Source organism: Gopherus flavomarginatus, chromosome 7, assembly GCF_025201925.1.
Source record: "Gopherus flavomarginatus isolate rGopFla2 chromosome 7, rGopFla2.mat.asm, whole genome shotgun sequence".
Classification (NCBI taxonomy): domain Eukaryota; kingdom Metazoa; phylum Chordata; order Testudines; family Testudinidae; genus Gopherus; species Gopherus flavomarginatus.
In genome coordinates, this window is record NC_066623.1 from 99,087,162 (window position 1) to 99,112,541 (window position 25,380).

At 41.4% G+C, this 25,380-nt stretch overlaps 1 protein-coding gene across 1 annotated transcript in view; it reads right to left on the reverse strand.

Moving 5' to 3' along the window:
* Positions 1-20,897, reverse strand: part of ALG6 (ALG6 alpha-1,3-glucosyltransferase) — a 44,169-nt gene extending 23,272 nt beyond the window's left edge. Inside the window, exons 1-4 of the mRNA XM_050962084.1 lie at positions 20,827-20,897; positions 9,431-9,541; positions 4,941-5,025; positions 414-503 (exon numbers count right to left, since the gene is read on the reverse strand). Of these exons, the coding sequence (XP_050818041.1) occupies positions 414-503; positions 4,941-5,025; positions 9,431-9,512 (257 nt within the window). The 5' untranslated portion in view covers positions 9,513-9,541; positions 20,827-20,897. The remainder of the gene's footprint in view (positions 1-413; positions 504-4,940; positions 5,026-9,430; positions 9,542-20,826) is intronic.
* Between the last annotated feature and the right edge of the window lie 4,483 nt (positions 20,898-25,380).

Consider the following 25,380-nt stretch of genomic DNA (forward strand, 5'->3'; position numbering starts at 1 on the left):
TTTCCATTTGCTGTGAACAATCTCTGATGTGCCTTCCCAGGTACATCACTGACCCTAAATGACTTATTCAGGAACCTATAACTATGACCCATCAGCTAAAATGTCATCTGCACCCACTGGAGGCACTGGAATACAAGAGAAACTGATCCTGCAGTCCTATTGTAGGCCAAGTCCCTCAACTGAGTTCATTGTGGAACAAATGCAGGATTAGGTCTGAAGCAATAACTCCACATCTATTCTGTTTTTCTACGGTTCCATAATTGCACATAATAAGTGAACTATGCCAAAGAGGTAAATCCCTGCCATTTGTTTTGTTCCTCTCCTCTGGGAGGAGGGGGAGAATGCATTTGTTTTTTTCTTTCATTCTCCACCAACAGCAAACATTTAAAATAATCCTAAAATGATTAACTTACACATAAGCACACAAGAGACTGTGATAAGCAGTAAGAGGTGGATAATCAAGGCCCCAGTATTGCAGATTATTGTCACTGGTATTGAAGTACCTGAAAAACAAAAGAAAACTTAAAAACTTAAAAATGGATCAAGGATTCCAGCATTGTAACTTCATATCAGCCTAAAGAGTTTGCACATTAAGCCAACCGTGTCTCTCTACCATATAGTCAAACATAGGAACTAAACATAGGAACTAAATATTGTCCTGTAGCAATGTGGACTCACCCCTGCGGCGCCTCCTGCTGGTGTCTCAGGGAATTAGCTTGATTTCCAGCCTGGTGTGCCCTCTGCAGGCCAGTGATCTGCTACTGCTTGGCCCCCTTGTCCCTCCCAGGACCCAGTGTCCCTTTATCTGGGGTGCTGCCCCCTGGTAGTAACCCCTTTCTCTTTGGGTCTCCCCTCCCCAGGGAACCCCCACCTACTATCCCCACCTCGCCTCAGTTTAAGGCCACTGCCTGTCATCGTCTAGCCCCCGCGCCCTGAGGCAGACTGCAGTATCAGCCTACTCATTACCAGCAAGGTTGGGTTTGGACCTGCTGCCTTTGCCTACCCCTAGGCTGCCCTCTGCAACCCCCAGTACCTATTTGCCTTCTGCTAGGCCGCAGCCTGGGGCTTTCCAGGCTGGAGCTCCCCGGCTCCTCTGCCTTTCCCCAGCCCTGCTTCACTCAGGTACCCTGTCTCCAGCTCTCTGCAGCCAAGACCATCTCCCTCTACAAACAGAGAGAGACTGTTTAGGCTCCTGGCTCACAGCCTTTTTATACAGGCCAGCTGTGGCCTGATTGGGGCATGGCCTAGCTACAGCTGCTTCCCCAATCAGTCCAGCTTTCCAGCCCTCCCAGGCAGGAGCGGGTGTCCACCCCGATACATGCTCATTGGGATTTTTGTTTTGTTTTTACTAGAAATAACTGCAAACACTAAAACAAAACCAACAAAGGATTCAGTATACATTTGCTGGCAACTGTGAAGACAGTAAGAAGCTGTTAGAGATGTTGGCTCTACACCCAACTAAGCATATTCATTGAGGAATAAAATTCCTTTACGTGGAGCCTAGTTGGAGGGATCCAGAGCCTACTGAGACATAGGATGCTTGTACAAAATGAGCTCCCCACACCCGCCAAAGCCCACAATTCCTGATTTGATAGGATCATCCCCAACTCCATCCACAGTCATGAACTACATTTTTCAGATCCAGGAGCTATTCCAGCAGAAGGCTGAAACAGAAAGTTTGCCCAACCACAAAAAGAGAACATAGACTTAGCAGAGCTCAAACAAAAGGCAGTTTTTAAAGAGTATTGATTGGACCTCAGCTATAGGGAGGTTTCCCTTATATTAAGATTCTCAATTTCTATTCTTTGGACTGAGGTAGCCCATTTATACCTTTAGAGGACTCTTCAGCTCACCTGTTTTGTTTCTGACTGGAAACAGGGGAACCCCCCTACTACATAAATATGTCTGCAGCCACCTTTCCCATGCTTTGTGAACCTTACTGAATTCACATATTACACAACTGTCATATTTAGCTCTACAGATCAGTAGAAGGCTCAATAACCTGCAGAGCCAATTCCAGCAAAACATTTGCAGACACGTAGCCACACAGCCAATTAATTATTTAAACAGATCCTACAGGAAATGTATATGTTTTCTTCAATACAATATCCAATGTGTGCATATACAGACATATGTACTAGTTTGTTAACATACAGTGCCTAAATCTCAGTAAATAGTCAGGTGCAGCACACTAGTTCACTTCTTCCACTGATGAGCCCCAGCATGATATAGGTGCGAAGAAACCTTTTTATGACCAGGACTGCTTCTCCCAACATATTCATTCTGTAATGTCCATTTTTTGCAACATCACAACTGGTTACTTCGGAAGAAAACACTGTGTCCCCAACGCTGGACTGTGTCATCACTGAGTGAAACAAGAAGGTAGAGAGCTTACAAAGAACTACTGTAAGGAAGAGTCCACTTTCTCTGATCCACATGCTGGATCTTGGGTCCAGTTCTGCTTTCCTCTATACAAGGAAATCTTAGAGAAAACAACAGGTGTTCCTCACGCAGAGGCAGAGAGTAATACCCTAGTCTTGAATTGCTGTTAAAGTCTGAGGGCAGACTCTTGCCTTTCATCATCAGTGACAGGAATGAGTAAGTGACAAATGAAGTGGGATTTTGATAAGATATTGCATTTTGTGAAGCATGACAGCAACTGTTGGAGAAATTTGAACCTTGTACCCCATACTTTTAGGTTAAAAAGTATACCATAAGCAATTGGGGCAGACAGACATACAAGAACATATATACACACAAACTGGAGTTTCACACAGAGGGAGATCACACTCACATCTGTGTAATTCTACCAGTATGTAGAAGAAACAAAGGCCTAAAGGAAATTTAATAGCAGATATAACTGAACTATCAATGTAATACCTTCTAAATAGCTGACACAAGGTCATGAACCTAGATCAAATATGTCCCAGCAATAACCACTTCACCTAGTTCTACCTCAGGAAGAAAACTCTGAAGGATAATATGTGAGGGTACACAAAGAAAGGGTTTTCCAGCCTACAATTCTGCTTTGCCAATGTTTCTGTGGAAGGCTGGCAGCCATTAGAATTTAGTCACATCTTCCAGATGAAAGGAGGAAGGTTTAATTCAAAGAACATAAAAGTTATAAAAATAAGACATCGACTCTTTAAATCTCAGAATGAAACAGACTGACTAGTCTTTTATAATTGCCAAGGGGCAAGTTCATGGCTTTTCCAGTCTACCCACTCCAATGCAGCCAATTTTTGACATTTATTACAGTAAATGATATTTCTTGAATTCCTTATGAGCTACCTGGAGTATCTTATGAACAATTGATGATAAATTGTATTTCTTTAAGCTGCATCTCTGATTCTTCTAACACTCAAGATTTCTCATGCCAAGACAGCTCAGATATTTCACATGGATTTTAATATTCTGCAATTTGCTAGTAAGCTTCCCAGTTACTTTGTGTATTTTACTCTTATCCTTCCCTAAACTTGTATTTCTATGGGAAAACAGTACATGTATCAGCGAATACTTAGCAAGAGGTAACAATTGCCACATTTTTAATTAGTAATACAAGAAGACAGGACATCATTAACACAGCCTTGGATAAGTATGCATGTGTTCTAGAGAAGGACAGGAAAAAAGACAAAGATTTAAATTCTAGCCTCTGGCTCAGAGAAATCTCATGCAAGGAAACTATATACAAATCATATTGTAGTTACTGCAGCAATTTTTTAAATATACTTTGTTTCTGAACAAAAGGAATAAACATGGAACACAGCAAAATTACATGTACATGCATATCTAATATTAAATTAGGATTTACGTCTATGAAAATATCAAGAGATATTTTAGGAGCTTGGCAACTTCAGAGAATGTCTCCTTGTAGCTAAGCAAAATAAATTTATATTGCAATTCATTTGTTGCTGCACGGACAGCAAACTTAAATGAGTGCTATGAAAATTACTCAGATTCTTAACCTTTGTAGTTTAACAGTTCTTGTACGCATTGGAGTGTAGCAACCTTCCATAATGAACATGTCCATCCTATCCAAAACAAGGCTTAATCTTCCAAGACTCAGCCATTGAATATACAAGTTGAGATACTAGTCTCCTGGTGTCCGAAAAAATTAATACAAGCGGGCTGTTTTCGCAAGGGTTCAGATTCCAGAGGTATGATAGTCTTAATAATTCTAACAATTGTTAATTACTTACTGACAACAGCCACAGCCACAATACATAGAGCTATAAGCCAGATACTGTAAAACATACACTTTCTGGAATACTATCAGTACCCAAGGGCCTGTTTCATTTAACAGAAAACGCCTCATTCAACAGATACCAAAGACTGTATATTTTAAACTATCAGAGGGGTAGCGTGTTAGTCTGGATCTGCAAAAGGAGCAAAGAGTCCTGTGGCAACTTATAGACTAACAGACGTATTGGAGCATGAGCTTTCCTGGTTGAATACCCACTTTGTCGGATGCATGTCATCCGACGAAGTGGGTATTCACCCACAAAAGCTCATGCTCCAAAACGTCTGTTAGTCTATAAGGTGCCACAGGACTCTTTGCTGCTATTTTAAACTAGAAGATTATGGTCTCCTGTAGTGCCAATGGCAATTGCTCATATTATTACTTTTACACAGGATGAGCTAAAACATAGCACATTCTTTGTATCTTTACTGCATTCTCAGACTACTGCTTGTCAAACTTTTCTGTTTTGTATACAAAAATCTAATAAATCAAATTTAAGTTCTGAACACTTGCACATTTATTAAGCAAAAATAATGGAACCTCAGTCTAAGAATAGGGAGAGGAAGGTTGTTTAGAGTAATTCAGAGAATGGTAAAAAGCTTTTGAATAGATTTAAAAATCTCAAGTCTTACTTTTATGCACCTTAAAGTTGAATTTTTTCATTACACTTCGTAGCCTGAAATTTAAAAGTGACACATACCATTGCTTGATGGGTAGATTGTAAGTAACTTCTTGCCAATGCCTCTGAGCTTCATAGTCTCCATACATAGGCGGTTTTCCTGCACCTATGAAAGCAAGAGATGGCAAAAAGGGCTTACAAATTTAGTTTTTGTTTCTGACACTGCTTTTCATCCAAGAATGCATCTGGAAATTAATATCATACTTGTTCTGGGTACACTGCTATTATTAGTATCTAAAATTGGGACAGAATGAATAATGGATTGTGTTTCCTAAAAAACCATACATATGTAACATAGAACAAGTATTGTTACAAAGTATTGTCTTTTGGTGTTACAAATATTTCTGAGATGAGCAGTTATCAACTTATACAATTTTCAAGAAACAGATACAGTAGCCAGATCATTTTATAAAGTCATTGGTAATGTTATCAAGTACACCTCTACCCCGACGTAACGCGACCTGATATAACACAAATTTGAATATAATGCAGTAAAGCAGTGCTCCGGGGGGAGGGGGGGTGCTGCGTGCTCCAGCAGATCAAATCAAGGTTGATATAACACGGTAAGATTTTTTGGCTCCTGAGGACAGCGTTATATCACGGTAGATGTGTATAGCATGAAAAGTGTTGCATTTTCACAGAAATAAGAGCATGTAGGATTACTGCATTCTTATACATTTGTTGTGTGTGAATATGCCTACTACTTTTTCTGAAATAAAACAGTAAATGAGTTGCCCTTCTCCTTTGTACAAATTGCCCTTCCCCCCTAGTTCTTAACAGAGAGTTAACATTGTAAGCAGTTTACTTATTTCTAATGTACGATGTAATATCATTCTATTAAAATGGCCCCACATATGGATTGGATTGAAAGGAAGAATTCATTTTTACAAAGCTTTCTGAATTATCAGACTGTCTATGCTCCATTTTTGTTTACCAGAATCTTTTTTTCCCACATCTTTCAATTGAGTTATTGTTATGTAGTAGTACTGAGTGATGACCAATGTCAAAGGAAGCTTCTTACACACATACACCATTTACAAGGCTCTCGGGAAGTTAGTTCAGTATGCCATGAAAAATCTTTATCAATGCAGTCTTCATAGGTTTGTTCGCAAACAAGTTCCTCGAAGTGGTCTAACTGTGGTAGCCCCACATTATGCAGCCACTGTATAAATACTATTCACTGCCTTTATCTTGTGATTACCTATTGAGAACAGAAACTAGGCAGACAATTTCTTCCACTGAGATATTGACTCTAACCTCATGGAGATTGAGGAGGTTCTTTTAGATATAGGAAATCCATCTATAATTCTCTCACATGATCTATGTTTGTGGGATTCACACAAGCACAGATATATGTGATTTGTTTATGGTCACACAAAGAGAATACATTAGTTCTGTAAGAGACGTTCACATGAAAGGATCCCTAACAGGTCAGGTCATCTGGGAGTAAAAGCCTCATCAATGCCCACCCTGGAATGATAAATCTATTGGACAGAAAGAATCTGTCACTAAATTTACTAAATATAAGGAATGGTATTAACCAGATTTTTCTAACCATCTCAAGATTTTTGTGGATGTACAGGAATTTTATCACCATTTCCTTCCAAAAGAGGTGAAGAAAGAGAATTAGATCATTTTAGAACTGGCAAACTATTTCCTAATCCATAGTCTGACCCACTTTCTATATTCAGCTATCTGGTGAATTAAATAATTTGCTAGCTCAGGAATTGGTACTCACATTTTGTAAATACTAGCATGCTCTAAAGCAAGCCGAGAATAACAAGTCAAATATACCTAAGGGATCTTTATTCAAGAAAGGCAAAAGGAATCCTACCACAGTAATTAATGCACCTTTCAGAAGTTGGCAGCAGATATATAGCCAACTAGGATTCAGAATGTACGAAAAATATATTGTTGTTCACATGCATTCCAATTTTCTATTCTTATAAGAAATGCACCAGATACTAGATACAGGTACTTTAAATCAACACTTGCTTTGTTCAGTTTTATTGCTGCCTGGAAGTTTGAGATTTCAAGGGCCTAATTCTGCCTTCAGGTACACGCAGTTGGCTTCTACTCACTTAATGGCAGCTTTGCAAATGTATCAGAAGACAAAATCTGGTCCTTAGACTCTAAATGTAGTATAAACTACTTTTCCTGATTGTCTAAAACCAACTAGCCTTGGCTATGCTGCTCTGGATGGTGACCTTCACTGCCATGCATTAGTTGTCTGTCCTCTCCCAAACATAACCCTAACTCAACAAGGTTAGTGTTGCCTCAAAAAGGCATAACAGGACAAGCAACAAGATAAATAACATAATGTAGCAACACAACACTAGTATAGTTAATGGGAGTGGAAATAACCTCCTTGTGTCTGGTCATTCATGCCACACGATTCTGGACTATCCTGAACCAGCATTAATAGCACAGTCTGTTTCAGAGAACAATAAACAACTACTTTTGATCTCTTGATCAAGTGTGTGATCTCACTGAGCAACAGTGACAAAGCAAAGCAAAGGGACTCCATCATCCTGAAAATTGCATTCCTTAAAAACATCTATTTTTTCCAATGTACTTTATGCATCTGACAGCACTGGTTTATAATCAGGTTTACTGTTTCCCCTGAATAGTCAGTTAGGCCTTGATCCAACAAGTACACAAATAGTCCCATTAAAATCAATGGTAGCTTTCATATGATTCAAGTATAAGTACATGCTTTCCTGGATTTAGACCTCATTCAGTTGCTCCCTTGCTGAAAATCCTTTTGTAAGGATAAATTATGGACCAACAAAATCCTTATGAAAAAATTTAAGGATTTTTTTAAAACTCAGAACATTATTTAAAGGGTACTCTCTCAGAACTTGGATCATTCTGGATTAGTCCAATTAAAAAAAAATCTAATTAACAGTGTCCCTTTAACATGGATGAGTGCATGCAGCACAGCAACATAAAAAGTTAACACAATGGTGGCAGTAGAAAAGTTATTACATTTTGTGTGTATGTTTAAATATATGAATTCTCAAAGACCTAAGCTATCTACAAAACAGAGAGGTCTCAAATGTACATCTTTAGAAGGTGCTCAAGTCAACCCTCTTTACTAAAAAATTATGAAATTAGACAATCGTGCTTGAAAATTTTCAGTTTAACTTCAAGTGATTACTCCAAGTAAATGAAACCAAACAGTTATGCATCAGTTTAGTCACAACAAAATATTGGACACTTCTTGTGGCTTTAGTGTGAGGCTCTCAGCTACATTAAGAAAAATTAGGGGTTGATCCCAGACTCGCCTTGTGTTTCTTCTGGCGGGCAGGGATTGGAAGTGTGGTGCATTTAACCAAAGGAGTAACGAGCAAGTTTTGTACAAATTGACTGACACTTCCAACAGCCAATTTAGAAGAGCCATCAGGAGGTCTTGAAAAAACTTATGTTAGTTCTTTTGCAGGCAGCACAAGGTTGTGGGGGGAATGGGAAGAAATGGATCCAATAAACAATACAACTGTGATTTATCTCATAACAAATTCAGGCAAATATGGATGATGGGTGTAAAAATCTAACCCTTCATTCCAGATCACTTGTATAACCTTTCCTTCACTTCTACCAGTACAGTTTTAACTAAATGAACAATTTACTTGTGGTAAGGCTTGAAGAGTGAGATTGACCAACTGTACTATGAGGTTGTAGTGCAGGAGTTCTCAAATTGGGGGTCGGGACCCCTCAGGGGGTCACAAGAGTATTACATGGGGGGTCGTGACCTGTCAACCTCCACCCCAAACCCTGCTTTGCCTCCAGCATTTATAATGGTGTCAAATATATAAAAAAGTGTTCTTAATTTATAAGGGGGGGGTCGCACTCAGAGGCTTGCTATGTGAAAGGGGTCATCAGTACAAAAAAAAAGTTTGAGAGCCACTGCTGTAGTGCTACTCTGCCACTACTGTATTATCTAAGGTGTAGGAAAGGAAAGCTGGCTGTTATTTTATTACTTCTAGCATATTTTAGTGGGGGACATTGTAAAATAGGATTAACAGAAATAGGGGCATTAGAATGGAATAGCTTTTTCAGCATTTTGATTATGGTGGCTGTGATGTCGCTCATTGCTAAATCCAGAGAAAATGGCAGCTCAAGAGTCTCAAGGGCTTGTCCACACTTGCAGTTTACAACGCTGCAACTTTCTTGCTCAGGGGTGTGAAAAAACACCCCCTCCCGAGTGCAGCAAGTTTCAGCGCTGTAAAGCACCAGTGTAGACAGTACACCAGCGCTGGAAGCTGCACCCCTCATAGAGGTGGGGTTTTTTAAGCGCACTGGGAGAGCTCTCTCCCAGCGCTGCACCGCGACCACACAAGGCACATTAAAGCACTGCTGCGACAGAACCTTAGGGAGGCACGGCGGCTATTATAATATGGCCATATACTGCTTCCCATTTATGAAACCTTACAAACAAGTTTTTAACTCTTAACAAAAGCTTTGCAATTCACCTTTATATATATTTTTTGCAGACTGTGAATATACATTACCTGAATAAGAACCAAATGATACTGTCCAGCGTACAATAAGTCCCAGTAAGACAGTAATTGTCATTAAGCTCCATTTTTCCATAGCTGCACTTCAAACCAAGTCAAAGGTACCTGAAAACAAGAAAACAAAGTCTATTGTAGCTCTGCCTATGTTTCTGTTCCTTTACGCATTTGGAATCCCATCCTAATTTAGTGACACTGATGATAGTCTCACTGTGCCCTACACTATAAGTGTGATGTTGCAATACTGCATCTTCCTGCATGCTGCGATTATAGACAGTTTATTCCAAGCACTGAAAAGTTTCTAAGCATAAAACCAAACACTACACAGAAATATCTTCTCCCATTTCTGAGCCACAAGCACACTAGGCTTCTGGCAAAAGAAAAAGAAAGAGTGTAAGATTTCAAACTACTGAGAGGAATCCAGATCTCAAACCAACATTATGTTGTACACACACATACATTATTAGACTCTATCTCCTTAGTATGTTGGGGACTGTATATGTAATACATACAGGTGGCGCGTGATTTCTTTACGGATGATTATTGTTATTTGAAAAACTTCCTGTTACATTGTTTAAGTTTGAGGAGGGAAAATACTGAGGCTGCTCCTATCCATAAGCAGCTCAATAACTTACTTACTACTGAAAACCTGCAAAATATTCAAGGATTTCTATATAATTCCTCAAATTCCTTGACCATTAATCAATTAGCAACAGCAAACACAGAATTGATAATGTGACATTTAACCACTTTTTCTACTGCATTATCTTTTGCTTACATGATGACATAGGCTAAGAATGGATGTTTGATTAATGTCACTGCGCCAGTACTCAATACAGACCTGATTCGGCAGAATCTTATGCCCAGAAGTAGAGCTTACTGAAATGAGTAGTCCCATTTACATTAACAGGACTACTAACAGCAGCAAACTCTACACAACTGGGTACTAACTGTTTTCAGGATTAGGCTCCAGTCTCTCACAAAAATATTTTAAAAACAACTGAGACTTTCACTAAAATAAATAAATCCTAAACTACTTGTTAAAAAATATATGTACAAAAAAGTCAGGATTTCAGATACCCATGAAGTCTTAAAGTTACAAATAAACACATTTCAGAAGTCAAAAGGGTTTTTCATTTTTCTAAATTTAAGCAGGAGGCTGCATCCCTTGCCCTTAACTAGGTATTTATAACACAATCCATTCTACCAGAAGAAAACTAACCTGATATCCTACTAAGCCAAGAGGATTTGACTACAAAATGCTGAGTTTTAAGCCCATCTACGTATTTGGACAAATATTTAAGATCCCAACAGTTCAAGTATTTGTTTATTTAAAAACACTTCAACTTTAAATGTAAGCAATGTTCCCATTTGTTTGTTCCTTCTCTTCCTCCACAGAGTTAAAGGAGAGAAAAATTTTAACAGCTTCTGATGACTTATGTTGAGTACCCTGTTTAATTCCAAAGTTCTGAAATAAATTATAAAATTTGCTAAATAAGAAATATTTAGTAAAGAGAACATGAAAGAAAAAGTATTATATGTTTTTTTTCCTTTTACCCAATTATGAGAATGAGAATGCATGTCCTTCTGCAGTCTCCCTGAGAGCTAAGCTCCACACAGCACAGGAAAACCATGAGAATGAGAAGCCTCTGGCTTTAGTTTGGGTTCTTATATACACTCCACAGCCATCCCATCAGGCCACAGTGTGAAAAGCATTGCCCCACCTAAGAGAAACTATTTCTTAAATTCCATGCTTTTCGTTTCAGTCTCGGATTCCTCACTCTTTTTATAGCAGACAAAACAAATAAATCTTTAATATCTTGGAAGCATAGGATTAAATTCAGTCCTGACATAGGTGGGTGCTACTCCTCTGAACCCAACCTACTTTTGGCCCCATGAGTCTGATACCATCCGGGGCCGAACTAGGCCCTCAGTCTCTAAAGTTTAATTAAAACATGAAGTCCATTTCTATAAACAGGGATTACAAATGTTACCTGCAGAGGGGGAAAGTATAACATAGTCACAGCAGTTGAGTTTTATTTTCTTCTTTTACATAGGTTTTAAATTCAAAAAGGAACCAGGGACCACACCTCCCACTTAAGGCACTCTACCCATCACAGACCTCTTCCACAGAAGATATGCAGGGAGAAACTTTCTACACCAAAATCTCTATATCCCAGCTAAAGCCCATCTTCATATTTCTCACCTTGACATTGATAACAATGAGCTTCTCCTTCCTAATGTGCCCTCGGTCCAGTCTATTCAAAACACCACTGCTAAAGTAATCTTCTCCTCCAACCATGCTGTACAACTGCCTCCATCATGAATTCCTTTTCTGGCTTCCTCTCTTTTATCCCATCAAATTTAAGATACTTGTAAAGTCCTAAATAACCCCATCCTAGCCTATATCTAGACTCTCATTTTCTCCTGCTCCTTTCATCTTCTGCTGCCACTCTTGCCTTCATGGTCCTTCGTACAGTTCCCTATTATTAGAACAATCTTCTTTTTCTTGTCTATCAAGTTCCCTCTTTCTCTCTCCTCCTTAAAACCCAGTTCTTAAAGAATTCCATACTACTTTATCTTCCTTGTTAATAATCGCTCCATATCTTCCTTTACCTAAACTGTTACCCTGTGTTTTGTCTGTGCTAGACTCTAAGCTCCTTGGAGCACAGAACACGTCATACTCTGATAAGGAAAGTGCTGTGTTGATATAGGAGGCAAAATAAATAGTAGTAATAACAATACAAAACACCTATGGTGGGAGCCACAAACAGGGCCGACCCATAACATTTTGGCACCTGAGGCGGGGAGCTCAAATGATGCCCCTATATCCCCTCGCTTGGGCCAAAACTTTAAAAGGTCTCAATTCAGCCTTCTTCCTGTTCTACTCCTCTCATGGTACTGCTATTAAGAACTAACAACTTTAAATGCCTTGTTCAAAAATTTTAACTTTCAAACACCAGAACAGCAAATGTAACTTTTCTTGGCCACATAGTAAACACTGATTTCAGAGTAGCAGCCGTGTTAGTCTGTATCTGCAAAAAGAACAGGAGTACTTGTGGCACCTTAGAGACTAACAAATTTATTTGAGCATAAGCTTTCGTGGGCTACAGCCCACTTCACTGGACGTGTAGAATGGAACATATAGTGAGGAAATATATAAACATACAGAGAATATGAAAAGGTGGGAGTTGCCCAACCAACTCTAAGAGGCGACAACAGTTCATCTTAATTAATTAGCCTCTTAGAGTTGGTTGGGCAACTCCCACCTTTTTATGTTCTCTGTATGTATATATATCTCCTCACTATATGTTTCATTCTATGCGTCCGATGAAGTGGGCTGTAGCTCACGAAATCTTATGCTCAAATTAATTTGTTAGTCTCTAAGGTGCCACAAGTACTCCTGTTCTTTTTATAGTAAACACTGGCATTTTTATCTGTTGAATAATCAAAGTGGTGCTTTCCGTACCCTCTTGGTTGCAAAGATTTGAACTGCTTCCTGAAGGTCCACAGTCTGGGCCAGCTCATGCTCTATTGAGATGGTTGCAAGGCCGACCAGCCTCTCTTGTGTCATTGTGGAGTTTAGATGTGTTTATTAACTTCAGCCTGGAGAAGCTGAGTTCTCCATTGGCAACTGTTACAGGAAGTGTTAGAAGTATGTGCAGAGCAACAAAAGCATTTGGAAAGATGGTGGTCATCTTATTTGTGCACATATATTTCAGAACAGCCTTTGGAGTTGATCCTGCTGAAATGTATCTTGAAAGGGCTTTCAGTTCATCATCTAAATCACTTGCATCAATATCGCGCATGTCTTCATGTGTCAATACTGTCTCTAGTGCCCTGCATTGCTAGTGTAGGTCTTCAGGTATAGTGAGGAGTTTTGGAATAGCATACAATACCTCAAATACACTGCTGTGTTCCCTGAGCTGCATGAAACGTTTTTCAACTGACTGTATTGCACAATCTAGCACCTGGTTAAAGAATTCAACTTTGAATTGTTGTTTGGGGTCTCTTATGGGATTATTCCGTGCCTTATAATCAAAATATCGTCTTCTTCAGTGACTCTTGTATTCTTGAACGGGTGGGAAAATAGCTTCAGTGTGAAGTTCCTCCGCCAACTTCTGTGCACGCTTTAGAATGTTTTGAAATCCCTTATCTGACCAGTAAGACTGTAGGTATGAATTTGCTTTGTCCAGTTGTTCCACTGCTCCAGATATATCAAGGTCAACACCCTGGAGTCTCTTGCTTACATTTATTTTAAACAGTATATCACGCCACAATGCTAAGCCATGCAGAAATTTGAAGTTATGTATATTTCCAGTGATTCCATTTCCCTCTGCCACTGTTCTCACATGAACAGTTCCTGTCATAACATTATCCTCCATAATGGCAACTATGGCATCATCTATCTTCCCAATTTGGTGTTTGATAGGCTTTATAGCCTCCACTCGACTTTCCCATCGTATAGCACTCAGTGGTTTCAGTGTCAGAGAGGATGTTCCCAGATGTTGCTTCAAAACTTGCCATCGATGAGTTGATGCAGAGAAAAATACATAGATGCTTTGAATTACATTAAAAAATTCAGCAGCCTCACCAGAAGCTCATGCTGCATCACTGACCACCAAGTTCAATAAATGAGAACTGCATGGGACAAAAAAATAAACTCGAGGGTTTAACTCTCGGATCTGTGTCTTCACTCCTCTGTTCTTTCCTCTCATGTTGGCATCATTATCATAGCCCTGACCTCTCACGTCAGCTATCGCAATTCCCATATCTTCCAGCTTTTTAAGAAGCACATTTGTCATACCAGCTCCTGTAGTATCATCAATGTCAATAAATTCTAGAAAATGCTCTCTGACAGTCACCACTGCAGAGACATTTTCACTAAGTTCTGTTGTTACAAAACACATCATTAAAGTAATTTGTTCCGTATGGCTGATGTCAGGTGTGCAGTCCAGAATAACACAGTAATATCTTGCTGACTTCAGAACTGCCACAATCTTCCTTTTGACTTTTGTTGCCAGTAACTGTATGATTTCATTTTGAATTGTTTTTCCAAGGTAGTGGTGGTGCTCCTGGAGTACAGCATCAAACCCAGCCATCAGCTCCACAATTTTAAGAAAGTTTCCATTGTTTGGCACATACAGCTGATCTGAAGTGCCACGCAATGCTAGGTTTTGGGTAGCAAGCATTCTCACAATGGCAATGAGCATTTTCAGAACATTTTGCCAGTAAAGAGACTCTGATGCAATCTTCTCTTGATGCTGATCATCTATGGTGGCTTTTAACCTCAGTCTCCTCTCAAGCTCTTTCCACCTATGGAATGCTCTCTGGTGATTTGCAGCCTTCTCATAGCATGCCAGATTTCTAGCCAGATTTTTCCAGTCCCTTGTTCCTGTAGAACCCAATGTAGTTGGAACATTAGACTGGAAGAGTTTGCAACAAAAACAGTATGCAGTATTCTGGGTATTTGAGTACAACTAACAAAATCATCCAAAGCCCAAGATTTGGTGGTGATGGGGGACTTCAACTATCCAGATACATGTTGGGAAAATAACACCGCAGGGCACCGACTATCCAATAAGTTCCTGGACTGCATTGCAGACAACTTTTTATTTCAGAAAGTTGAAAAAGCTACTAGGGGGGAAGCTGTTCTAGACTTGATTTTAACAAATAGGGAGGAACTTGTTGAGAATTTAAAGGTAGAAGGAAGCTTGGGTGAAAGTGATCATGAAATCATAGAGTTTGCAATTCTAAGGAAGGGTAGAAGGGAGTACAGCAAAATAGAGACAATGGATTTCAGGAAGGCGGATTTTGGTAAGCTCAGAGAGCTGATAGGTAAGGTCCCATGGGAATCAAGACTGAGGGGAAAAACAACTGAGGAGAGTTGGCAGTTTTTCAAAGAGACACTATTAAGGGCCCAAAAGCAAGCTATTCCGATGGGTAGGAAAGATAGAAAATGTGGCAAAAGACCACCTTGGCTTACCCTTGAGATCTTGCGTGACCTACAAAATAAAAAGGCATCGTATAAAAAATGGAAACTAGGTCAGATTACAAAGAATGAATATAGGCAAATAACACAGGAATGCAGAGGCAAGATTAGAAAGGCAAAGACACAAAATGAACTCAAACTAGCTATGGGAATAAAGGGAAACAAGAAGACTTTTTATCAATACATTAGAAGCAAGAGGAAGACCAAGGACAGGGTAGGCCCACTGCTCAGTAAGGAAGGGCAAATAGTAACAGACTTGGAAATGGCAGAGATGCTTAATGACTTCTTTGTTTCGGTCTTCACTGAGAAGTCTGAAGGAATGTCTAATATAGTGAATGCTTACGGGAAGAGGGTAGGTTTAGAAGATAAAATAAAAAAAGAGCAAGTAAAAAATCACTTAGAAAAGTTAGATGCCTGCAAGTCACCAGGGCCTGATGAAATGCATCCTAGAATACTCAAGGAGTTAATAGAAGAGGTATCTGAGCCTCTAGCTATTATCTTTGGGAAATCATGGGAGACGGGGGAGATTCCAGAAGACTGGAAGTAGGCAAATATAGTGCCCATCTATAAAAAGGGAAATAAAAACAACCCAGGAAACTACAGACCAGTTAGTTTAACTTCTGTGCCAGGGAAGATAATGGAGCAGGTAATTAAAGAAATCATCTGCAAACACTTGGAAGGTGGTAAGGTGATAGGGAATAGCCAGCATGGATTTGTAAAGAACAAATCGTGTCAAACTAATCTGACAGCGTTCTTTGATAGGATAACAAGCCTTGTGGATAAGGGAGAAGCGGTGGATGTGATATACCTAGACTTTAGTAAGGCATTTGATATGGTCTCGCATGATATTCTTATAGATAAACTAGGAAAGTACAATTTAGATGGGGCTACTATAAGGTGGGTGCATAACTGGCTGGATAACCGTACTCAGAGAGTAGTTGTTAATGGCTCCCAATCCTGCTGGAAAGGTATAACAAGTGGGGTTCCGCAGGGGTCTGTTTTGGGACCGGTTCTGTTCAATATCTTCATCAACGATTTAGATGTTGGCATAGAAAGTACGCTTATTAAGTCTGCGGACGATACCAAACTGGGAGGGATTGCAACTGCTTTGGAGGACAGGGTCAAAATTCAAAATGATCTGGACAAATTGGAGAAATGGTCTGAGGTAAACAGGATGAAGTTCAATAAAGATAAATGCAAAGTGCTCCACTTAGGAAGGAACAATCAGTTTCACACATACAGAATGGGAAGAGACTGTCTAGGAAGGAGTATGGCAGAAAGAGATCTAGGGGTCATAATAGACCACAAGCTTAATATGAGTCAACAGTGTGATACTGTTGCAAAAAAAGCAAACATGATTCTGGGATGCATTAACAGGTGTGTTGTAAACAAGACACGAGAAGTCATTCTTCCGCTTTATTCTGCACTGGTCAGGCCTCAGCTGGAGTATTGTGTCCAGTTCTGGGCACTGCATTTCAAGAAAGATGTGGAAAAATTGGAGAGGGTCCAGAGAAGAGCAACAAGAATGATTAAAGGTCTTGAGAACACGACCTATGAAGGAAGGCTGAAGGAATTGGGTTTGTTTAGTTTGGAAAAGAGAAGACTGAGAGGGGACATGATAGCAGTTTTCAGGTATCTAAAAGGTGTCATCAGGAGGAGGGAAAAAACTTGTTCACCTTAGCCTCCAATGATAGAACAAGAAGCAATGGGCTTAAACTGCAGCAAGGGAGATTTAGGTTGGACATTAGGAAAAAGTTCCTAACTGTCAGGGTAGTTAAACACTGGAATAGATTGCCTAGGGAAGTTGTGGAATCTCCATCTCTGGAGATATTTAAGAGTAGGTTAGATAAATGGCTATTAGGGATGGTCTAGACAATATTTGGTCCTGCCATGAGGGCAGGGGACTGGACTCGATGACCTCTCGAGGTCCCTTCCAGTCCTGGAGTCTATGAGTCTATAAGCCATGGCCTCTCCACTTTGTCACCATTGGTGATTTCATGCCAGTAATGTGTTGGATGGAAACAGCTATTTTCATTGTCTTTGGGGAATATTAAGTTTTTCACTTGCTGTGGCCCATGCAGTACAAGGAAGCTCCTCAGGCTACTGCTCAGGTGGGTCTATAGTCCTGGAACATCTAGACTTAAGGAACTAAACTCAGCAGCAGCAACTATTTCTTGTGCCTCCAGCACACTCTTCTCTGATCTACACTTTTCTTCAGGAATGTGCATGGTTACATCCATCTGAGATTCAGATATGGATGCTGCAGTAGCTTCCAAGTCACCTGCACTCTGACTAATGGGAAGATCAGGCATCTCCTCACCACTCACATCCTCACTGGGACTGGGGGCTCACCGTGAACATTTGTGTCTATGTATCTCAGGAGAGCTCCTTCCTACTTAGATAGAAAAGCTTTCTTTGCTTTCTTTCTTTTTCTGAATGCTGCCCCAGCGGGGCGTTTTCTTCTTTCACTCATGACTGCTGTTCTGTGCCAGCTATAGTGGCTCTCAACACTCAGTTGAAGGGGACAAGTAAGCAGGCTGGTAGCAGGGCCTGAGTGAGGGAAGATATCAGCGTTTTAAGGGCCTAACTGGCTCCTACTACTCCAGTTGACTGCCTGTTCTCCTCAAGTGGGTTCAGGGAAACAGCAGGAAACAGGAAGCTCCATGAGAAGCTGGTGTTAATCAGTCCAGGCTCCTGAGGGAGCTAGAGAGGTACATAAGAGGCTCTGCCTCCTCTCTCTCCCTGCAGCTCCTGCTGCTTTCGGTTATTCCCTCTCACTTTTTCTCCTGCCTGCCTGTTATGTCCCTTGAGCCCTCCTTCCTTTAGCACAACACTCTACCATCTCTGTGCATCTAGAGCAGAGAGAATACATATGTACCAGCAGCAGACACAATTTTCTACACTCTGGGTCCTAGTGGCACCTGAGGTGGCTGCCTCAGTTCACCTCATGGTAAGGCCAGCCCTGGCCACAAATATACTCAGGCACCTAAGTCACGTTTTTAGGCAACACTGCAATCCACAAAACTCCCACTCAGCTTCTGTCTAATCCTGTAGGTAGCTAAACTCACCCAGCACCTAAGTTTTTGCAATAAAAGTTCCCTAGGCAACTACATTCCTGCCTCTGAACATATGCACCACTGATTCGCTCTAGGTGCCTGGACACCAATCTCTCAAATAAGTGACCCACATATCAGGGGGAAGATATATGTTCCTCTGCCTATACTGTGTGTCGGGCCCAACCCAGTAGGTGTGCTAAGATGCAGCCTAACTTCACAAAATGACTGGAGGGAGGGGAGAAAGGAGGACCTCACTTATTACCTTAACCACTGACCTAAAGAGTCTCACCTGGAATGTGGGAGACTCCTGGTTTAAGTCCCCCCTCTGCCTGATGAGAAGACAGGATTTGAACAAGAATCTGCTACCTCATTGGGTGCAGGTGCATAATGCTGTTGTGACTCAGAAAAAAAAAATCCTTTCTGATTACTGGTTCAGGATGAGTGCTTAAGAAAAGATACTAGTCCTGAAAGTACTTGCACTGCTCCATCACAGTGTTTCTCTGTTTTGTCAAGCCATGAAACTTTAGACCTCAGCTTGTTGTCATTCATATTTTTGTTGTTACTGAATGTTAAGTAAAACTTTTAACTTCATTAGACTGTTGAAGCTTCTGTGAAATACAGAAAAGGAAATATTTAAAATGTCAGCAGCAGCTCCAAAGTCTCTAAACCCTTGACCAGAGAGGAAATTGCAGCTGAGGTGCAATAAGTAGCATTTTTTAACATTTTGTGAAACCAATCACATTCAACACCACCAAAAAAACTGAACATACATTATAAAAGAGGTGACACCCAAGTTATCAAATCTAGTCATTCTGATTATCATTTTCCTTATCCTGACACTCATTTCAATACCAGTATGATTTTATAGATCCATGTTTTATACTCTCTGCAGTCAGGCTATGATTACAAGGTCTCATGGTATGGTGTTAGTTCTAGATCTCAGTTCTTGACATAGCAGCCACTAAAATCACATTACAATGGAGCAGAGTGGTCAAAAGGCAAAATGGAATCACAATGATGTTTTTTCAGTGCTGATATCTCTCAAACCACCATAGCTGAAAAAATTAAGCAACATTGCCAAATCAGAGTTGTATTTTGCTAGTGATTAATTATTAACTTATCTCTGTGTTATCTTATGAAATACTGTTCATTTATAAATGGACCAAGCAAAAACACAGGCCAAGACAGCAAACCTCTGGGACCTAACCCAAGAAAACCTATTGGCTCGGACACTTGTAAACAGAAATGGATGAGTTTTGTTCAACTCGTTATAATTTTGTATGAGGCATATCCAGTCTTTTCTCATTGTGACGCCTTAAATAAAGGTATGATGAGAAAGGAGAGGAAGAAGCCGCTGATGTGCTTGAACAAAGATGGCAGTTTCAGACAAATATTTTTTAATAAAGAAGGCAAAGGAAGAAAAAGCCTCAGAGAAGATCCCTAGTCTAATGGCCTCTAACTAGTGTGCCCCCCATATGTTTGTGTGTGATGTCATCAGGCACCTAATGAGCACTGTGATGAAATCCAAGTGCTGCTCAGCAGGGTAAGAGGAAAAGGCTACCAATAGGTACTTGTCAATCAGTTGATTTCGCCGCTGATGGATCGATGTCCTACCTACTCAGTATGCAGAGGACCCCGTCTCCGCCACAAACAACAGGACAGACCCACATAGGGTGACCACTTGTCCCGATTTTATAGGGACAGTCCCGATTTGGGGGTTTTTTCTTATATAGGCTCCTATTGCCCCCCACCCCATCCCGATTTTTCACACTTTCTGTCTGGTCACCCTAGACCCACACTCACTTCTCAGCACCGCTGGGCTCAAAGAGGAGTCCCCTAACGGCAACCCGCCCTCTCCATGACTGTCGGGGCGGAGGGGGCAGGCCACACACTCCCCCTGTCAAGGGAAGACGGCAGAAGTAGAGAGGCCAGGGCGGCCTGGCCCCTTCCCCTTCAGGGCTCTACGCGGGGGCCGTGTGGCCCAGCTGACAGGATCATGCCCCTCCAGCCAGCCTTCGTCCCCGTCACCCTGCGGAGGGCCCCTGCCCGTCTCACAGCAACGGGCCCCACGCGCGCCCCCTTCACGTACGGCACCTAGGGCCCCCTCCAAACCCCCCGTTAACCTCCCGCCGCGGCTCCCGAGGTCCCGCCCCCTGGTGACACCCGTGGAGCATGGACCGCCTCACGCCCCGACTGGGAGCCCAGGAAGAGACCCGCGCGGATTTCCCGCCCCCACGAGGCACCAGGAAGCGCTGCTTCCCGCTCCCTCAGCAACGGAGCGCGCTCCCGCCTCTCCCCTTCTCTCCTGCGCGAGCCCGCGGATCCCACTGGACAGACGGACTCACTGGGACGCGCCCGTCCCCCGCCGACTCCGCGCTCGAGTCGAGCTGTTTCCGGGTCTGGCCGACGGGCACGCGCTGGCAGCGTCACGGGGCGCGCGCGCGTAGTAGGCCGGTGAACGCGGGCGCGAGGACGTGTGGCTGAGGGCAGGGAGGGGGGTAGGGAGAGTGAATGGGGACAAGCCACGGGGGGCAGTGGGAGCAGGGCGGAATGGGGGCCAGGGGAGTGGGCACATGACTGCCAAGCAGAGCCCCCACCAACCCTAAACACTACTAGGTCCACTGCGTTAGGCACTACGGGTGGGTCTCCTGTGGCCTCCTCTTAACCAGGTGAGGAGGCTCCACCCAGGTGCAACCCATTAGATGACCTAGGCGGTCACCTAGGGCACTAGCATTTTGGGGGGCAGCATTTCGGGTCCTTCAGCAACGACGGCGGTGGCCAGATCTTCGGCTGCCCCGGTCATTGTCAACATTTAGGCGGAGGGAGGGCCACCTGCAGCAAGTGGGAGATGGGCATGCAGGGGAACCGCTCCCAGCCCCAGCTCACCTCTGCTCCCCTCCTTCTCGAGCACGCCATGGCTGCTCCACTTCTCCCGCCTCCCAGGCTGGTAGCGCCAACTCTAGGCCAGGGGGAGCTGCTGTGGGGGGCACCTCAGGCTGGAGGGAGGGTGGGGCCGCAAGGTGGAAGTTTTGCCTAGGGCGTGAAACATCCTTGCACCAGCCCTACCTCCACCAGGGCTTTAATTTACCAGTTTATCATGTGTTCCTCTTCTGCATAGTCAGTTGCATCCTACTAGCTAACCAGTGCTAACAACACACCTCTTGCCCTGGTCCAGATATGGCTTGTTACCCCTGCCACCTCCTCAAGGCAAAACATCCTGGCCTGAACGTACACCGATTGTAAATGTCAGAAGGTACCAAAATTAACACTCAGAATAACATTAATGCTGCTTCAGTCAGTACACACAAGCCTTGTCTACTGCCAAGGACCTGTAATTCACCAAACGTTCAGCTCTTCTAGTGGCAGCACTAGTGCAGCTATGGCTTCAGGCAGCTGCCAGCTATTTATGCACCTTGTTGTTTTATCATACTCAGATTAGATCTTTATGACAGTACTTAAAAAAACAATGGCCATCTAAAACCCTGTCTGCTGTAGTGCTGCTCCTGTTGCTGCAACTGGTGGAGATGAAATGTTACAATGGTGGGAAATTATTGGCAAAAAGCCTGATAGGGTAGACACAACTAGGGACTGGGGTGCAGCTCATTGAAGATATTTAGGCATCCAACGCCCATAGAACTGGCCCTGGCTTCCTTACTTGGAGCAGTCTGGAGTCCTGTTCTTTCCCAAAGGAAGAGAGCAGCTTGAGGACCTGCTGTGCATCAGGGAGAAAGTATCTAGGGCGGTGGTTCTCAAACTTTTGCATTGGTGACCCCTTTCACATAGCAAGCCTCTGAGTGCGACCCCCCCCTTATAAATTAAAAACACTTTTTAAAATACTTGACACCATTATAAATGCTGGATGCAAAGCAGGGTTTGGGGTCAAGACTGAAAACTCTTGACCCCTCATGTAATAACCTCCCGACCCCCAGTTTGAGAACCCCTGATCTAGGGAGCAGTTTGGGAGCAAAGGAGAGACCTACCATCAACCATCTCTTTCAAATTTTTCTTAGTCTAGTATTTCTTTACCCTCAGTAATACTGTTGAGGAACCTGACAACTTAACCTAAAGAGTATTATTCAGTGGATAGTCCTAGAAAAGATTCACATGACTATTACCTATTGCCAATAGTATAATATGAATTGATCTATTTTTCCAAGTTTCTTCCTTGATTAATGTTTTTTGTCTTTTGTGTGTTTTCATTCTTGGGACAGTGGTTTTAGCAGAACACGGATTATTCTAATAATACAAGGCACAGATAGTAAGATTTTCAGGGCCCAATCCTGCAAGCCTTCCAGGCACAGAACTCTCACTGAAATGGAGTTCCAAATTGAGGCGTTTTATAGGATTTGAGCCTGAATGCCGCAGAAGGTAGATATTTATATTGGCAATTACCATTTCATGAGCAGCATATACATTTTAAGAAATATATAAGACTTCATTTTTGCTGACCTACAGGTAAAACTATCAATGTGATGACACACTTCCTTAACCACTTTTTCAGGAAAATATTACCTGGAACTCATTTATTTAAACTATAAAATATTAAAGTTTTAAACCTCAATCCTGTTAAGACTTATGCACGTAGTTAACTTTGTTATCATAGTGAAGACTCGTGGTGGTAAAATTAAGCAGCTGCTTAAGTCTTTGTGGTATCAGGGCCTTAGATGGTAGTGGGGGGAGGAGGAAGAGAATCTTTCAAGGACATCCATGCAACATGTAGGGCATTTACCTACTCTCACTAATCTCATTCCTGCCATTCCTCACCCTACCTCTACCCCCAATTGAAAAAATATTGAAAACCAACAACAAAACTTGTAACTAACAAGCTATGAGAATCCTTCACCATATTCATTTGGTCATATGTTGTAACCCCAGCCTCTATCCTGTGTCTATTTTATGTCTTCTAGAATGTAATCCATCTGGAGCAGGGTTTGTATCCTTTGTACAGTGCACAGTTCAATGGAGCCCCACACCCAAATAAGGCCTTTGGATGGTACTATATATTAATTAATTATTCATATTATGTATTATTAACAATAATAAACATCAATAAATCCAGTGGGAAACTCTCCCCCCAAAATTAGGTTTTTTGTCAAAAAAACAAAATTTGGAAAATTTTTGACGTGATAATAGTGTTTTGTCTAGTCTACTCTTGTACATCAGCAGAAATACCTTTTGACTACTTCCCAAAAGTATTTTCTAATGCAATATATAGGATAGGATATACCTGCTATTCCTAGTCATATATCTTCTGAGTATAAATGAATTCAGCAACAAACATATCACCAAAATATAGTTATTAACCATTTGAAACAATTTCTGCTCTTTGCTTGTCATCCCACTCAGTGTGTTCTTTAAGTATTGGAAGATGGAAACTATAGGATCTTTCACAGATGAACATATAAACCACTTATTGGTTTCTAAACTGTGAGAACTCTGAGCACCTTTGAATCTCTGAATCTAGCTGAAGATAGTAGATATAGATAAGAACATCATAACATTATCAGAGCATCAGATTTTTACAATGAGAGCTACTAAACCAGCAAACTTTATTGACTCATATGGATACTAATTAAATAATCATTTGTGCAAGAGATGAATCAGGACTCTGGGGAATGTCTCATTGGGTCCTAAATACATGAATCTATAACAAACTCAGACTCAAAAATATATTGGTTACAAGAGCAAATAAATTAGAACTGGAATGATATTAGAGGCTGTGAAGTATAAAGACCACTAACAATGATTGCTATTTAACTTGCAGTCCCCTTTTTAAAATTATTTTAATTCTGTGTGAAGAGTTAATCCTAATAGACGTTATAGCTTCTTTAGCATAGTACATAGCACTTTGAAACTGGTGAGTTAAACAACACTGTAATTTCAAATCTATCTGAGATCTCCATAGCCACCACTCCCTGAGATTACTGATCCAGCAAGACTGAGCCACAATGCTATCAATTCTGTTACAGTTTTCAAAAACAGCTCTGGTTGATGTCAATGGAAATTTTGCCTATTGCCTGTTTGGATCCAAATTTAGCAAAGTAGGAGGCAGAGCTGGCAAATAATAGATAGTCCAGTACACTATTTTAATCTAGCTAGGAGCCAGCCAGCCAGCTCTGCCTCCTTTTGGCTGTTCCTTTTTCTGCTTTCTTCATGGTTTTGCCTCTACAGTTAACTGATAGCTATTCCTTATTTAGAATAACAAGCAGAGCAATGTTAAACAAATCCAAGAATAACATGCATCTTTCATAGTATCTGAGTTAGTAACTTCCTAATTCAGCAATGAAAGCAATAAAGCTATATCCTGTAGGTTATTGATATTATTCCCTAACTTCTCTTCATTTTGGGGCATGCTATCTCTACATGTACATTTGATAGAGAATTCTTACAGCTCTGTATTGGGGGGAGGGATAGCTCAGTGGTTTGAGCATTGGCCTGCTCAACCTAGGGTTATGAGTTCAATCCTTGAGGGGGCCATTTGGGGATTGGTCCTGCTTTGAGAAGGGGGTTGGACTAGATGATCTCCTGAGGTCCCATCCAACCGTAATATTCCATGGAGCGTTAGGCTATATTGGTGTAAATTCAAGTGCATTAGTTCAATTAGCTTTTAGCTCCCTTTGTTGCAAGGTGAAATCATCCACTTCCCCAGGAAAGCATTTTATTGAATGCTTTCTAAATACTTGTATCGGCCACGTTGCCTGAAATCGAGTCTCTGTCACTAGTATTTCTGCAGTGACTTTGACCAGATCAATGACTGGAAAAGGCATTAAGGACACATTGTAACAACGGGGCAGTAGACAAGCGGGGTTTGTTTTTGGTTTTTTACCAGGAGAGAGAAACGAATAATGATCAGGAAGATCGTTTCTATTAACCCTTTTCACATCCTCCTGACGTTTGAA